Raw genomic sequence first — 12,659 nt, forward strand, 5'->3', positions numbered from 1 at the left:
ACACCGTTATCAAGCAACTTATACACAACATTTGCACAAGGAGAAATATATACATGGCGGGTCTTGGTTTATACAATAGAAGAGGTTGATGTACGGTGTGTTGACATGAGACTTGTTGTGATAGGAATGATTAAAGCCAGTAGACAAAGGGTGGGTTATTCTTGACTAGGCTTGATTAGTTGATTGTAAGCCGTCGGAATGTAATAACCTTGATCTTTGTTGATTGCCGGGTGGAGTCGTTTGATGTTGATTGCATCTAAGAGTTTTCTTATAATGTAATCTGACCGGTTGGCTTCTGGGATGCTGATGTTGTTCGAAAGTATGGTATGGTTCGGGTGGGCTTGGGTGTGGTCGGAAATGGCTGATTTGGAGTCTTTTTTCTTTACAGATGTCTGATGTTCCTTGATTCGTAGGTTTAGGGGGCGGCACGTGCCCCTATATTTGAGTCGCCACAGTATCATAATTTGCTTGATAACGGTGTTAGGATCTACACCGAAACGTCGCAACTACTACTGCAACAAAGAAGTTGTCTATCCATCAAAAGTGTTCCACTTCATCATACCAGCTTCTAAATGTCGCTTAAGGAAGTGTTATTAAATAGCTACAAATTCAGTTTCACTTTCAAAATTATAGCTACTCAACTGATTGTATAACGGGTCCATTATAACTGGTGAGAAATAAACAATATTAAGTCATCGTAAGATGCGGAATATTTATTTTCATGTCACTGACATTATCTGATTACAGCCATCAACGTCTCACACAACTATGGCGCTCAAGGTGCCTTACAAGCAATGACGCTTTTCGTGATTGCATCGACAGAATCAGGATGATCCACGTGGAATGCATGTTTATTATCGGGATCAGAGGCAAGTGCACTGATAGTGATATTTCTGCCAGGGCTCTCGATGTGTTCCTTCGTAAAGACGACGAAGATTTCAGATTTTGCCTGAAGGTAACCGATATTGGCAGCCACAACTAATTTGTCATCGCATGTACCTTCGGCGTCGGTAAAGAAAATGATCATATTGTCAGCGTCAGGACGGTCACCATTTCTTCTTGTAAACACGTCGGTGTTAGCCAATTTGACGGCTTCGCCAATATGTGTACTTGCACCACCTTCATTACGTTGCGAATCCACGGCTGCAAGAACACCTCTTTTGTTATTAGAGTAGGCATTTAGTGGGAATACCACTCTTGCATTTACGGAAAATACCAAGAAAGCAACATTAATGGTTTGAGAGCTTATGTCAAATGTTTTGAGCATTTGCTGCTCGAATCGTTTTACACTGCTGTACTGAAATGTCCCGATAGAGTTAGAAACATCTTCAACAATCAGGATATCCAGTTTCCTTTGGCGGCACCCTGGAAGATCAAGCGAATATATTTTTGTGTGCGATTGAGCTGCATTTCAATAGTTTCACATCGTATTAGCATGATGATCATAAGAAATTGATTCTTAGAACACTGGCAAAACCAGAGATAAAATGAAAGTGATGATTGGGCTTTCAAATTCATATTTTTCATATGTGTAAATCGCTCACAAGAAAACAAAGTACCCACAACATATATACACACATTATTAGGTGATAGACTTTGTTGGAAGACTTTCGATTTCATCTGGTCCTGAACGGAAACTTATTCCACTATATTTAAAATGAAGGAGAGTAAATGATTCTTAGTTCTCTTAAATAGATATTCATAGATGGTATATTCAGCGACATCTTGTCTGCTCTAATGATTGACTAGAGGTCATAAAAATACAAATAAAACACTGTATGCGGTATGATATAATCTCCTAATGCACATGTCATTTGAAAACTAGTTTCTTCATCACTACTGGAACTATCTGTATTTAATTTGTCACTTTCCAGATGTACAGTACATATTATTCAAAGAAAGAGCTTAACTAACACAATCGAACTTTGAATTAATTCTAAATGAAAATTATACTGCAAGTATCACCTACTCCACACAATATAGAGAAGGACACTCACCAACTCTCCTTTCACATCTCATGCCACTGAATCCACGTCGACATAGACATACCCATCTTAAGCTTTTACCAATCTGCTTGCATGTACCACCATTGCGGCACAATCGTCTATTGCACAGACCAAAGCCACCTTGGACAAAAAAAGGAAGATCAAATATACATGCGTTGTGGATTTATCCTCCTTCATTGAAAATATACTGCCTCCGAGTCAACTGATCTATGATTGAATATAATTTCCTGCATTTCCATTTTTTTCGACTTTTAAAACCCTTTTGCATGACAAGATTCATTTCAGTTACAAAAAGAAAAAGTGCTCATCCTTTAAGAAAGTAAAAGAAACTTACATTACTAAAACTGCAAGGAATCGTTCAATACGTGTAATAGGTATCTTAAATAGTTGACACAAAGTAAGGTACAATTTTAGCATTTCCATCAATCATAATAATAGCTTTATTTGGATTTACCGCACGTTATAAATGTACATCCAGAATAATGGCATCTGTACTTACCTACTGGTTTTCGACATTTGCTGCCTCTGAATCCACGTTTACAGAAACATTTCCATCTTTTACCGCTGTATCTGCATGTACCTCCATTGCGACAACGTACTCTCCTACATGGATTCCTGCCTCCTTCAGTCAAAGAGAAGAAACGATGTGCAAATTGCAATTGTCGTCTGTTCAACTAATATACAATTGTATATCATATGCATATATACAGTCCCAGTCATGTTCATTTTATAGCAGTTCCTCTGCTGGAAAGTATTTTGCTGTGAATACCTATCTCTGTGTGTGTGTGTGTGTGTGTGTGTGTTTGTTTGTCTTTGTGTAGCCATTAAGGAGCACCTAAATGCAATAAGTCTGATTTCCTCTTGCTACTTATCAGTACTTATATTCAAACCAATATTGATGTCCATGGCGATTAGGTGTGCATTTTGTTTCATGAAGGAAATCTACCAATACTTATGGTCATGCACATTTTTGTATCTATAATGATTATGTAAGACCAAAGCTGGCCATTCAAATTTGAAAAAGGAAAACTAACCAAGTTACTAAAATGTTGAGAAACTTTCATTACTTGAATTGGAGTTTTACGTAGACGACAAAGCCTAAAAATGTTACCAGAGCATAAGGCAGTGTGCGATTGATTACCTATTCAAAGTTGGTATGTAGAAAATGACACTGGCACTTACCTCCTCTCTTTTGACACCTCTTGCCTCGGAACTGAGCTTTGCAGTAACATCTCCCCTTTGAACCTCTAGATCGGCAAACACCTCCGTTCAGACAACGTATCTTTCTACATGCATTTCCACCTGTTGTGCAACATAGAGAAAGAAAGGGTTATATTGCGCGATTTCTAACCACTTAACGTATACGCAGACAATACCGCACTTATGGCCAAGGCATGAATACAGATCTGGATATTTTCTGATTTAAAAACTGAATCATTTTGGTAGCATATTAGTGTCAACACAGACACGAGTACAATAGTGGCCAGCTGTTTAAGAACACCAAATATAATTTCCTGCATTTCCTTTTTCGACTTTTTAAAACCCTTTTGCATGACAAGATTCATTTCAGTTACAAAAAGAAAAAGTGCTCATCCTTTAAGAAAGTAAAACAAACTTACATTACTAAAACTGCAAGGAATCGTTCAATACGTGTAATAGGTATCTTAAATAGTTGACACAAAGTAAGGTACAATTTTAGCATTTCCATCAATCATAATAATAGCTTTATTTGGATTTACCGCACGTTATAAATGTACATCCAGAATAATGGCATCTGTACTTACCTACTGGTTTTCGACATTTGCTGCCTCTGAATCCACGTTTACAGAAACATTTCCATCTTTTACCGCTGTATCTGCATGTACCTCCATTGCGACAACGTACTCTCCTACATGGATTCCTGCCTCCTTCAGTCAAAGAGAAGAAACGATGTGCAAATTGCAATTGTCGTCTGTTCAACTAATATACAATTGTATATCATATGCATATATACAGTCCCAGTCATGTTCATTTTATAGCAGTTCCTCTGCTGGAAAGTATTTTGCTGTGAATACCTATCTCTCTGTGTGTGTGTGTGTGTGTGTGTGTGTGTGTTTGTTTGTCTTTGTGTAGCCATTAAGGAGCACCTAAATGCAATAAGTCTGATTTCCTCTTGCTACTTATCAGTACTTATATTCAAACCAATATTGATGTCCATGGCGATTAGGTGTGCATTTTGTTTCATGAAGGAAATCTACCAATACTTATGGTCATGCACATTTTTGTATCTATAATGATTATGTAAGACCAAAGCTGGCCATTCAAATTTGAAAAAGGAAAACTAACCAAGTTACTAAAATGTTGAGAAACTTTCATTACTTGAATTGGAGTTTTTACGTAGACGACAAAGCCTAAAAAATGTTACCAGAGCATAAGGCAGTGTGCGATTGATTACCTATTCAAAGTTGGTATGTAGAAAATGACACTGGCACTTACCTCCTCTCTTTTGACACCTCTTGCCTCGGAACTGAGCTTTGCAGTAACATCTCCCCTTTGAACCTCTAGATCGGCAAACACCTCCGTTCAGACAACGTATCTTTCTACATGCATTTCCACCTGTTGTGCAACATAGAGAAAGAAAGGGTTATATTGCGCGATTTCTAACCACTTAACGTATACGCAGACAATACCGCACTTATGGCCAAGGCATGAATACAGATCTGGATATTTTCTGATTTAAAAACTGAATCATTTTGGTAGCATATTAGTGTCAACACAGACACGAGTACAATAGTGGCCAGCTGTTTAAGAACACCAAATATAATTTCCTGCATTTCCTTTTTCGACTTTTTAAAAACCCTTTTGCATGACAAGATTCATTTCAGTTACAAAAAAGAAAAAAGTGCTCATCCTTTAAGAAAGTAAAAGAAACTTACATTACTAAAACTGCAAGGAATCGTTCAATACGTGTAATAGGTATCTTAAATAGTTGACACAAAGTAAGGTACAATTTTAGCATTTCCATCAATCATAATAATAGCTTTATTTGGATTTACCGCACGTTATAAATGTACATCCAGAATAATGGCATCTGTACTTACCTACTGGTTTTCGACATTTGCTGCCTCTGAATCCACGTTTACAGAAACATTTCCATCTTTTACCGCTGTATCTGCATGTACCTCCATTGCGACAACGTACTCTCCTACATGGATTCCTGCCTCCTTCAGTCAAAGAGAAGAAACGATGTGCAAATTGCAATTGTCGTCTGTTCAACTAATATACAATTGTATATCATATGCATATATACAGTCCCAGTCATGTTCATTTTATAGCAGTTCCTCTGCTGGAAAGTATTTTGCTGTGAATACCTACCTATCTCTGTGTGTGTATGTGTGTGTGTGTTTGTTTGTTTTTGTTTTGTGTAGCCATTAAGGAGCACCTAAATGCAATAAGTCTGATTTCCTCTTGCTACTTATCAGTACTTATATTCAAACCAATATTGATGTCCATGGCGATTAGGTGTGCATTTTGTTTCATGAAGGAAATCTACCAATACTTATGGTCATGCACATTTTGTATCTATAATGATTATGTAAGACCAAAGCTGGGCATTCAAATTTGAAAAGGAAAACTAACCAAGTTACTAAAATGTTGAGAAACTTTCATTACTTGAATTGGAGTTTTACGTAGACGACAAAGCCTAAAAAATGTTACCAGAGCATAAGGCAGTGTGCGATTGATTACCTATTCAAAGTTGGTATGTAGAAAATGACACTGGCACTTACCTCCTCTCTTTTGACACCTCTTGCCTCGGAACTGAGCTTTGCAGTAACATCTCCCCTTTGAACCTCTAGATCGGCAAACACCTCCGTTCAGACAACGTATCTTTCTACATGCATTTCCACCTGTTGTGCAACATAGAGAAAGAAAGGGTTATATTGCGCGATTTCTAACCACTTAACGTATACGCAGACAATACCGCACTTATGGCCAAGGCATGAATACAGATCTGGATATTTTCTGATTTAAAAGCTGAATCGTTTTGGTAGCATATTAGTGTCAACACAGACACGAGTACAATAGTGGCCAGCTGTTTAAGAACACCAAATATAATTTCCTGCATTTCCTTTTTCGACTTTTTAAAAACCCTTTTGCATGACAAGATTCATTTCAGTTACAAAAAGGAAAACAGTGCTCATCCTTTAAGAAAGTAAAACAAACTTACATTACTAAAACTGCAAGGAATCGTTCAATACGTGTAATAGGTATCTTAAATAGTTGACACAAAGTAAGGTACAATTTTAGCATTTCCATCAATCATAATAATAGCTTTATTTGGATTTACCGCACGTTATAAATGTACATCCAGAATAATGGCATCTGTACTTACCTACTGGTTTTCGACATTTGCTGCCTCTGAATCCACGTTTACAGAAACATTTCCATCTTTTACCGCTGTATCTGCATGTACCTCCATTGCGACAACGTACTCTCCTACATGGATTCCTGCCTCCTTCAGTCAAAGAGAAGAAACGATGTGCAAATTGCAATTGTCGTCTGTTCAACTAATATACAATTGTATATCATATGCATATATACAGTCCCAGTCATGTTCATTTTATAGCAGTTCCTCTGCTGGAAAGTATTTTGCTGTGAATACCTATCTCTGTGTGTGTGTGTGTGTGTGTGTGTGTTTGTTTGTCTTTGTGTAGCCATTAAGGAGCACCTAAATGCAATAAGTCTGATTTCCTCTTGCTACTTATCAGTACTTATATTCAAACCAATATTGATGTCCATGGCGATTAGGTGTGCATTTTGTTTCATGAAGGAAATCTACCAATACTTATGGTCATGCACATTTTTGTATCTATAATGATTATGTAAGACCAAAGCTGGGCATTCAAATTTGAAAAGGAAAACTAACCAAGTTACTAAAATGTTGAGAAACTTTCATTACTTGAATTGGAGTTTTTACGTAGACGACAAAGCCTAAAAAATGTTACCAGAGCATAAGGCAGTGTGCGATTGATTACCTATTCAAAGTTGGTATGTAGAAAATGACACTGGCACTTACCTCCTCTCTTTTGACACCTCTTGCCTCGGAACTGAGCTTTGCAGTAACATCTCCCCTTTGAACCTCTAGATCGGCAAACACCTCCGTTCAGACAACGTATCTTTCTACATGCATTTCCACCTGTTGTGCAACATAGAGAAAGAAAGGGTTATATTGCGCGATTTCTAACCACTTAACGTATACGCAGACAATACCGCACTTATGGCCAAGGCATGAATACAGATCTGGATATTTTCTGATTTAAAAACTGAATCATTTTGGTAGCATATTAGTGTCAACACAGACACGAGTACAATAGTGGCCAGCTGTTTAAGAACACCAAATATAATTTCCTGCATTTCCTTTTTCGACTTTTTAAAAACCCTTTTGCATGACAAGATTCATTTCAGTTACAAAAAGGAAAACAGTGCTCATCCTTTAAGAAAGTAAAACAAACTTACATTACTAAAACTGCAAGGAATCGTTCAATACGTGTAATAGGTATCTTAAATAGTTGACACAAAGTAAGGTACAATTTTAGCATTTCCATCAATCATAATAATAGCTTTATTTGGATTTACCGCACGTTATAAATGTACATCCAGAATAATGGCATCTGTACTTACCTACTGGTTTTCGACATTTGCTGCCTCTGAATCCACGTTTACAGAAACATTTCCATCTTTACCGCTGTATCTGCATGTACCTCCATTGCGACAACGTACTCTCCTACATGGATTCCTGCCTCCTTCAGTCAAAGAGAAGAAACGATGTGCAAATTGCAATTGTCGTCTGTTCAACTAATATACAATTGTATATCATATGCATATATACAGTCCCAGTCATGTTCATTTTATAGCAGTTCCTCTGCTGGAAAGTATTTTGCTGTGAATACCTATCTCTGTGTGTATGTGTGTATGTGTGTGTTTGTGTGTGTTTGTTTGTCTTTGTGTAGCCATTAAGGAGCACCTAAATGCAATAAGTCTGATTTCCTCTTGCTACTTATCAGTACTTATATTCAAACCAATATTGATGTCCATGGCGATTAGGTGTGCATTTTGTTTCATGAAGGAAATCTACCAATACTTATGGTCATGCACATTTTGTATCTATAATGATTATGTAAGACCAAAGCTGGGCATTCAAATTTGAAAAGGAAAACTAACCAAGTTACTAAAATGTTGAGAAACTTTCATTACTTGAATTGGAGTTTTACGTAGACGACAAAGCCTAAAAATGTTACCAGAGCATAAGGCAGTGTGCGATTGATTACCTATTCAAAGTTGGTATGTAGAAAATGACACTGGCACTTACCTCCTCTCTTTTGACACCTCTTGCCTCGGAACTGAGCTTTGCAGTAACATCTCCCCTTTGAACCTCTAGATCGGCAAACACCTCCGTTCAGACAACGTATCTTTCTACATGCATTTCCACCTGTTGTGCAACATAGAGAAAGAAAGGGTTATATTGCGCGATTTCTAACCACTTAACGTATACGCAGACAATACCGCACTTATGGCCAAGGCATGAATACAGATCTGGATATTTTCTGATTTAAAAACTGAATCATTTTGGTAGCATATTAGTGTCAACACAGACACGAGTACAATAGTGGCCAGCTGTTTAAGAACACCAAATATAATTTCCTGCATTTCCTTTTTCGACTTTTTAAAAACCCTTTTGCATGACAAGATTCATTTCAGTTACAAAAAAAGAAAAAAGTGCTCATCCTTTAAGAAAGTAAAACAAACTTACATTACTAAAACTGCAAGGAATCGTTCAATACGTGTAATAGGTATCTTAAATAGTTGACACAAAGTAAGGTACAATTTTAGCATTTCCATCAATCATAATAATAGCTTTATTTGGATTTACCGCACGTTATAAATGTACATCCAGAATAATGGCATCTGTACTTACCTACTGGTTTTCGACATTTGCTGCCTCTGAATCCACGTTTACAGAAACATTTCCATCTTTTACCGCTGTATCTGCATGTACCTCCATTGCGACAACGTACTCTCCTACATGGATTCCTGCCTCCTTCAGTCAAAGAGAAGAAACGATGTGCAAATTGCAATTGTCGTCTGTTCAACTAATATACAATTGTATATCATATGCATATATACAGTCCCAGTCATGTTCATTTTATAGCAGTTCCTCTGCTGGAAAGTATTTTGCTGTGAATACCTATCTCTGTGTGTGTGTGTGTGTGTGTGTGTGTGTGTGTGTGTGTGTTTTTGTTTTTTTTTGTCTTTGTGTAGCCATTAAGGAGCACCTAAATGCAATAAGTCTGATTTCCTCTTGCTACTTATCAGTACTTATATTCAAACCAATATTGATGTCCATGGCGATTAGGTGTGCATTTTGTTTCATGAAGGAAATCTACCAATACTTATGGTCATGCACATTTTTGTATCTATAATGATTATGTAAGACCAAAGCTGGCCATTCAAATTTGAAAAAGGAAAACTAACCAAGTTACTAAAATGTTGAGAAACTTTCATTACTTGAATTGGAGTTTTTACGTAGACGACAAAGCCTAAAAAATGTTACCAGAGCATAAGGCAGTGTGCGATTGATTACCTATTCAAAGTTGGTATGTAGAAAATGACACTGGCACTTACCTCCTCTCTTTTGACACCTCTTGCCTCGGAACTGAGCTTTGCAGTAACATCTCCCCTTTGAACCTCTAGATCGGCAAACACCTCCGTTCAGACAACGTATCTTTCTACATGCATTTCCACCTGTTGTGCAACATAGAGAAAGAAAGGGTTATATTGCGCGATTTCTAACCACTTAACGTATACGCAGACAATACCGCACTTATGGCCAAGGCATGAATACAGATCTGGATATTTTCTGATTTAAAAACTGAATCATTTTGGTAGCATTTTAGTGTCAACACAGACACGAGTACAATAGTGGCCAGCTGTTTAAGAACACCAAATATAATTTCCTGCATTTCCTTTTTCGACTTTTTAAAAACCCTTTTGCATGACAAGATTCATTTCAGTTACAAAAAAGAAAAAGTGCTCATCCTTTAAGAAAGTAAAAGAAACTTACATTACTAAAACTGCAAGGAATCGTTCAATACGTGTAATAGGTATCTTAAATAGTTGACACAAAGTAAGGTACAATTTTAGCATTTCCATCAATCATAATAATAGCTTTATTTGGATTTACCGCACGTTATAAATGTACATCAGAATAATGGCATCTGTACTTACCTACTGGTTTTCGACATTTGCTGCCTCTGAATCCACGTTTACAGAAACATTTCCATCTTTTACCGCTGTATCTGCATGTACCTCCATTGCGACAACGTACTCTCCTACATGGATTCCTGCCTCCTTCAGTCAAAGAGAAGAAACGATGTGCAAATTGCAATTGTCGTCTGTTCAACTAATATACAATTGTATATCATATGCATATATACAGTCCCAGTCATGTTCATTTTATAGCAGTTCCTCTGCTGGAAAGTATTTTGCTGTGAATACCTATCTCTGTGTGTGTGTGTGTGTGTGTGTGTGTGTGTTTTGTTTGTGTTTGTAGCCATTAAGGAGCACCTAAATGCAATAAGTCTGATTTCCTCTTGCTACTTATCAGTACTTATATTCAAACCAATATTGATGTCCATGGCGATTAGGTGTGCATTTTGTTTCATGAAGGAAATCTACCAATACTTATGGTCATGCACATTTTTGTATCTATAATGATTATGTAAGACCAAAGCTGGCCATTCAAATTTGAAAAAGGAAAACTAACCAAGTTACTAAAATGTTGAGAAACTTTCATTACTTGAATTGGAGTTTTTACGTAGACGACAAAGCCTAAAAAATGTTACCAGAGCATAAGGCAGTGTGCGATTGATTACCTATTCAAAGTTGGTATGTAGAAAATGACACTGGCACTTACCTCCTCTCTTTTGACACCTCTTGCCTCGGAACTGAGCTTTGCAGTAACATCTCCCCTTTGAACCTCTAGATCGGCAAACACCTCCGTTCAGACAACGTATCTTTCTACATGCATTTCCACCTGTTGTGCAACATAGAGAAAGAAAGGGTTATATTGCGCGATTTCTAACCACTTAACGTATACGCAGACAATACCGCACTTATGGCCAAGGCATGAATACAGATCTGGATATTTTCTGATTTAAAACTGAATCATTTTGGTAGCATTTTAGTGTCAACACAGACACGAGTACAATAGTGGCCAGCTGTTTAAGAACACCAAATATAATTTCCTGCATTTCCTTTTTCGACTTTTTAAAAACCCTTTTGCATGACAAGATTCATTTCAGTTACAAAAAGAAAAAGTGCTCATCCTTTAAGAAAGTAAAAGAAACTTACATTACTAAAACTGCAAGGAATCGTTCAATACGTGTAATAGGTATCTTAAATAGTTGACACAAAGTAAGGTACAATTTTAGCATTTCCATCAATCATAATAATAGCTTTATTTGGATTTACCGCACGTTATAAATGTACATCCAGAATAATGGCATCTGTACTTACCTACTGGTTTTCGACATTTGCTGCCTCTGAATCCACGTTTACAGAAACATTTCCATCTTTTACCGCTGTATCTGCATGTACCTCCATTGCGACAACGTACTCTCCTACATGGATTCCTGCCTCCTTCAGTCAAAGAGAAGAAACGATGTGCAAATTGCAATTGTCGTCTGTTCAACTAATATACAATTGTATATCATATGCATATATACAGTCCCAGTCATGTTCATTTTATAGCAGTTCCTCTGCTGGAAAGTATTTTGCTGTGAATACCTATCTCTGTGTGTATGTGTGTGTGTGTGTTTGTTTGTCTTTGTGTAGCCATTAAGGAGCACCTAAATGCAATAAGTCTGATTTCCTCTTGCTACTTATCAGTACTTATATTCAAACCAATATTGATGTCCATGGCGATTAGGTGTGCATTTTGTTTCATGAAGGAAATCTACCAATACTTATGGTCATGCACATTTTTGTATCTATAATGATTATGTAAGACCAAAGCTGGGCATTCAAATTTGAAAAAGGAAAACTAACCAAGTTACTAAAATGTTGAGAAACTTTCATTACTTGAATTGGAGTTTTTACGTAGACGACAAAGCCTAAAAAATGTTACCAGAGCATAAGGCAGTGTGCGATTGATTACCTATTCAAAGTTGGTATGTAGAAAATGACACTGGCACTTACCTCCTCTCTTTTGACACCTCTTGCCTCGGAACTGAGCTTTGCAGTAACATCTCCCCTTTGAACCTCTAGATCGGCAAACACCTCCGTTCAGACAACGTATCTTTCTACATGCATTTCCACCTGTTGTGCAACATAGAGAAAGAAAGGGTTATATTGCGCGATTTCTAACCACTTAACGTATACGCAGACAATACCGCACTTATGGCCAAGGCATGAATACAGATCTGGATATTTTCTGATTTAAAAACTGAATCATTTTGGTAGCATATTAGTGTCAACACAGACACGAGTACAATAGTGGCCAGCTGTTTAAGAACACCAAATATAATTTCCTGCATTTCCTTTTTCGACTTTTAAAAACCCTTTTGCATGACAAGATTCATTTCAGTTACAAAAAAAGAAAAAAGTGCTCATCCC

At 37.0% G+C, this 12,659-nt stretch overlaps 1 protein-coding gene across 5 annotated transcripts; it reads right to left on the reverse strand.

The window, feature by feature from the left end:
- Positions 1–698: 698 nt before the first annotated feature.
- Positions 699–12,379, reverse strand: LOC124272853 (adhesive plaque matrix protein 2-like). 5 transcript variants are annotated; one of them, XM_046708075.1, is made up of 18 exons: positions 12,243–12,379; positions 11,566–11,684; positions 10,960–11,079; positions 10,276–10,394; positions 9,669–9,788; positions 8,966–9,084; positions 8,356–8,475; positions 7,672–7,789; positions 7,063–7,182; positions 6,379–6,501; positions 5,774–5,893; positions 5,087–5,209; positions 4,482–4,601; positions 3,791–3,913; positions 3,189–3,308; positions 2,506–2,628; positions 1,998–2,126; positions 699–1,365 (listed from the first exon to the last, which is right to left on the reverse strand). In XM_046708075.1, exons 8-18 carry the CDS (start codon positions 7,682–7,684, stop codon positions 776–778), a joined length of 1,704 nt encoding a protein of 567 aa, XP_046564031.1. In that variant the 5' UTR covers positions 7,685–7,789; positions 8,356–8,475; positions 8,966–9,084; positions 9,669–9,788; positions 10,276–10,394; positions 10,960–11,079; positions 11,566–11,684; positions 12,243–12,379; the 3' UTR covers positions 699–775. The 5 variants fall into 5 exon arrangements, with proteins under 5 accessions (XP_046564031.1, XP_046564032.1, XP_046564033.1 ...); XM_046708076.1 differs by having other exon boundaries at positions 8,962–9,084; XM_046708077.1 differs by having other exon boundaries at positions 10,272–10,394.
- Positions 12,380–12,659: the final 280 nt, after the last annotated feature.

Source organism: Haliotis rubra, unplaced genomic scaffold (genome assembly GCF_003918875.1).
Source record: "Haliotis rubra isolate DU_JTF1 unplaced genomic scaffold, ASM391887v1 Scf1737, whole genome shotgun sequence".
NCBI classification, from domain to species: Eukaryota; Metazoa; Mollusca; class Gastropoda; order Lepetellida; family Haliotidae; genus Haliotis; species Haliotis rubra.

Bases quoted from the DNA above. Each gene is read 5' to 3' on its own strand.
- LOC124272853 (XM_046708075.1), bottom strand. The intron at 6,502-7,062 runs GTAAGTGCCAGT...CTTTGACTGAAG, and splicing joins GAGGTGTCAAAAGAGAGGAG to GAGGCAGGAATCCATGTAGG. The intron at 3,914-4,481 runs GTAAGTGCCAGT...CTTTGACTGAAG, and splicing joins GAGGTGTCAAAAGAGAGGAG to GAGGCAGGAATCCATGTAGG.